Below are 5000 nucleotides of genomic sequence, written 5' to 3' on the forward strand. Positions count from 1 at the left end.
CACACAAGTTTATATATAGTTATTGTGTTATGCATTTGCAGATGAGTTATGGCTGCTGCTACTACTACTACTACTACTACTACTACTACTACTACTACTACTACTACTACTACTACTACTACTACTACTACTACTCTATACTTAGACTTCCATACTACTATTATCACTACTTTTATTGCTACTACTACTACTACTAGTACTACCACTACTACTCCTACTACTACTACTACTACTACTACTACTACTACTACTACTACTACTACTACTACTACTACTACTACTACTTCATTCATCTGCCTTCAACCCTACTTGCACTACTACTACTACTGCTACACTACTACTACTACTACTACTACTACTACTACTACTACTACTACTACTACTACTACTATTCCTACTACTACTACTACTTACATATGACATAATTCTGTGCACCAGGAAAAGTAGGCAACAGAATTATGAGTGTATACTAACAATGATAGTTATAATGATGATGATGATGATGATGATGATGATGATGATGATCTATGTGCGTCAAATCCTTCGCTGGTGTTCCTGTGTTTACATCCGTGTGTGTGCATGTACGCGTTCCATCACACACACACACATACATACACACACACACACATACAGATATACACACATACATACATACAACATATATAATACATACACACATAGCCCTCTCCAACCTACCTTTTTAGTATATATGTGTGTGCGTGTGTGTGTGTGTGCGTGTGTGCGTGTGTGTGTTTGCATGCCCGTGTGTGTATGTGTGCATGTGTTTGTACGTAGCAAGTTTTTCCAAGTGCCATGTGCGCGTACATGCGTCTCCTGCGATTCACACGCACACACTTACACACAGGAGTGACTCACCGAAGAGGAAGAAGAGGGACACGAAGAAGAAGAAGAAGGAGAAGGCAAAGAGGCGTCACCGTTCCTCCTCTACCTCCTCCTCTTCCTCCTCCTCCTCCTCCTCGTCCTCCTCCAGCTCCTCCTCCTCCTCCTCCAGCTCAGAGTCGGACAGGTAAGACAGGTGTGATTTTATTAATTTGTTCATGTTGTTTTGTTTATCGTTATTGTTTTTATTTATTTATTTACTTATTTAGTCCCTCTCCACCAAGGGCTGATGGGTGTGTGTGTGTGTGTGTGTGTGTGTGTGTGTGTGTGTGTGTGTGTGTGTGTGTGTGTGTTTTAATTATTGCTCTTTTGTTTTTATTTTTACACTTGTTATACTTTTCACCTTGATATTTTACTTTTCTTTTTTTTTTAATTGACTGACTAATTTCCTAATCTATCTGCTTGTGCCATTTATTTATTTTTCTCATTTTCTCCTTTCTTTCTATTCTTACACTTTTATTATATCCCCCTCTTCCTTCTCAATTCTTTTCCTTCTTTTTCAATTATTCCTCCTTTGTATTTATTTTTTAAATTTTTACTAGCATTTTCTTTACTTTTAATGACCGAATTTCCTAACCTAACCTACCCACCCCCTACAGTGGAGTGAGGGCAGCGAAGGGCAGCAAAAGACGCCGCTCGGACAGCCCCAGCACCTCAGACACCCGGAGGAAGGTAGGTGGCAGTGGGCAGGGGTGGGTGGCGGCTCCCAGGGTAGCGCCGCGGGGGGTGCCAGACTCTGTGTTGTGGTGGTGCTGAGTGTGAGGGTGCCAGGACAGTGCCAGGACTGTGCTGTTCCTCTTCCCTCCCCTCACACGCCCAGCTCTCTCTCTCCCCATCACTGCTGCGTACCTTGGGGTGGAGTGGGTGTTTGTGGGATGGGTGTGGCTCTGTCTGGGTGTACTGGTGTTGTCTGTGGTGCCAGTTAGTGGTGTTTTTTGGTGTTTATGTGGTGTTAGGTTGGTGCTAAATCTTTGTGTGAGTCTAGAAGTGTCTGCTGAGTGGTGTGGTTCTGTCTGGTTCTCTCTTGTGGTGGTGCCAAGGGTGTTGTCAGCTTGGTGTGGTTGTCTGTGGTGGTGGTGGTAGTGGTGGTGGTAGTGGTGGTGGTGGTGGTGGTGTTGATGTGTGTCTAGTTGTTTCAGTGGTGTTGACTTAGTGCTGTTGCTACTATTTACTGTTATTTTTCTTTCTTTTCCACTACTACTACTACTACTACTACTACTACTACTACTACTACTACTACTACTACTACTACTACTACTACTACTACTATCAACAACAACAACAACAACAGAGGAAACATAATTCAGTGCAGTGAAGAAATTAGACAAGAAATTAAAGTAAGAATGGCAGTAATGATAAACTGATACCAAAAAAATAAAATAAAATAAATAAATAAATAAAAATAACAAATAAACAGATAAATAAATAAATAAAAAAGGAATGAAAAAGATGAAATAAAACAGGAAAAAAAACAAAACATAAAATCAACACACACACACACACACACACACACACACACACACACACACACACACCATAGGTAAACACTGCTCCTCACCTTTGACTTTTGAGAGTGGGGGGACAGAATTAGACACAACTTAAAGGGGAGAGACACACACACACAACAAAGCTCCTGGCAACACACCGCAACACACACCTGTCCTCTTATTACAACACTGCTTACCTTACTGAGATGCTGTGGTCATAGATATTGTTTATTTCGCAATGCTAACTCTCTCTCTCTCTCTCTCTCTCTCTCTCTCTCTCTCTCTCTCTCTCTCTCTCTCTCTCTCTCTCTCTCTCTCTCTCTCTCTCTCTCTCTCTCTCTCTCTCTCTCTCTCTTGTGTTTTCATTGATTTACTTTTCTCTTTGTCTCTAAATCTTGCTAAATATAGGTTGTCTGCCTTTCCTCCTCTTATTAAAGTCCTATAAATCTCTCTCTCATCTTATCTTCATATTTATCAGTAGTTTCCTTCTAACACTTTGTAACTCTATGTAACTTCTGTGTAACATCTTGCTCTTTTACCATCAAGGATTCTCCAATTTACACTCAATATTCTCCCTATATATCTATCCTACCTTCATATTTATTAGTATTTCTCCTCCAACATCTTTCTTTTTCTACCTATCGTGGATTCTACCCTTTCAACTTAGCTTCTTCATCTTTCCTCTTCTCCTAGTGTTCTGTAAATCTTCTTTCCCCTTCTCACACTTACCAGTAATTATTCCAGCGTACATTCACATTTACTCTTATTTGTTTTCCACATTTTCTTTTCTTTTTCTCCTCTCCATGCAATAGAGTACACATGAAATTCTAGCTTTAATACTCTAAAACTCCCTGTCTGCTTCTGCATTTCCTCCTGCCCGTGTCTTGAAGTGTCTCTAGAAGCTTTCAAGACTTCATCTTTACTAATTGTTTTCATTCTGCCCTTTAGGGAATTGCATCCTCTGTGGGCCTCTTATTTGAGCCTCTTTTGGTCCCCTACACCACAGAGAGAGTGTTAGTGGCTGCCTTAGAGGAGTAGTGGAGTATGGTGCATAAGAGAAAATGGAATGGGAGAGGTGTGTGAGAGAAAACGGAGTGTGACAGAAAACGTATTTGTGCATGTGGGTCTTATGTAATGTAGGTGTTTGTGCTATATGCTACAAGAGAGAGAGAGAGAGAGAGAGAGAGAGAGAGAGAGAGAGAGAGAGAGAGAGAGAGAGAGAGAGAGAGGAGTTGATACAAGGTTATAAGGAGTGTGTTTAGAGTTCCAGACAGCTGTGACGAGCCACCACCTGTCCTACTAACACCTGCCCATCGTACCTCATCAAAATTGGCAGCCTTAAATTATATAACTGAAAAAACTTTGTCAAAACTTTTCATTTGCATTCCCCCCCCCCAAAAAAAAAAAGAATAATAATAATCCCTAAACATCTAAAATTTTGGCATTTTCCAGTTACCTTAAAAAATTTTAGTCTTGTACTCCTCTTCTCATTCTTCCCCCCCTAAAAAAATATTAATAAATAAATAAATAAATAAAAATAAGAATAGTAAAATAAAATAAGTAATATATATATATATATATATATATATATATATATATATATATATATATATATATATATATATATATATATATATATATATATATATATATATCAAAACCTTAAAGAACCCCAAAATTTTAGTGTTACCAGGATGGCTTAAAAATTAGTCTTGTATTCTTTTCAGTGCCGCCAAAATAAAAAGAAAAGTAAATAGATTAATAAATAATATGTATGAAAAAATTAAAGAGCCCCAAAATGTTAATGTTACCCAATTGTAAATATGTAAATGAATAACAATAAGTTAATTCAGATATTTCACTCATAAGAAGGTTTGAATAAGTTAATAGGTTCAGAATCCCTGTGTAAACTTAAAAGAATGACGTGTATTTTAACCCACTGTAATCTCAGTAATGGAGGATCAAAACAAGGATTAGTCTTAAGATTGAAATAAGTTACTCTGTTTTTTTTACTATTTATCAGCAGCAGCATGTATAGCAGGGGAGAGAGAGAAGGCTGGTGGGTGTGTGGGTGTGTGTGTGTGTGTGAGAGACAAGTGTGTGTGAGTGTGTGTGTGTGTGTGTGTGAGAGAGTGTGTGAGTGTGTTTTGACCTGTTTAACAATCCCTATCTTGAGATTTATGCAATGAAATACCCTTTTATTTATTAATTTTATTCTCTCTCTCTCTCTCTCTCTCTCTCTCTCTCTCTCTCTCTCTCTCTCTCTCTCTCTCTCTCTCTCTCTCTCTCTCTCTCTCTCTCTCTCTCTCTCTCTCTCTCTCTCTCTCTCTCTCTCTCTCTTATCTCCTCCATTTTTTTGCTATTTTGTTATTTTTATTTGTTTATATTTTCTTTGTTGCTTTTCTCTCTCTTCGACCCTCCTCCTCCTCCTCCTCCTCCTCCTCCTCCTCCTCCTCCTCCTCCTCCTCCTCCTCCTCCTCCTCCTCCTCCTCCTCCTGTCATATATCATTTCTTCTCTCTCTCTCTCTCTCTCTCTCTCTCTCTCTCTCTCTCTCTCTCTCTCTCTCTCTCTCTCTCTCTCTCTCTCTCTCTCTCTCTCTCTCTCTCTCTCTC

The 5000-nt window shown here is 39.2% G+C and overlaps 1 protein-coding gene across 1 annotated transcript in view; it reads left to right on the plus strand.

Moving 5' to 3' along the window:
- LOC135092443 (serine/arginine repetitive matrix protein 2-like) overlaps positions 1-5000 on the plus strand; it is a 38272-nt gene that overhangs the window by 21689 nt on the left and 11583 nt on the right. The window contains 2 exon segments of the mRNA XM_063990936.1: positions 866-1027; positions 1500-1572. Coding sequence (XP_063847006.1) covers positions 866-1027; positions 1500-1572 — 235 coding nt within the window.

Source organism: Scylla paramamosain, chromosome 40 (genome assembly GCF_035594125.1).
Source record: "Scylla paramamosain isolate STU-SP2022 chromosome 40, ASM3559412v1, whole genome shotgun sequence".
Taxonomy (NCBI): Eukaryota; Metazoa; Arthropoda; class Malacostraca; order Decapoda; family Portunidae; genus Scylla; species Scylla paramamosain.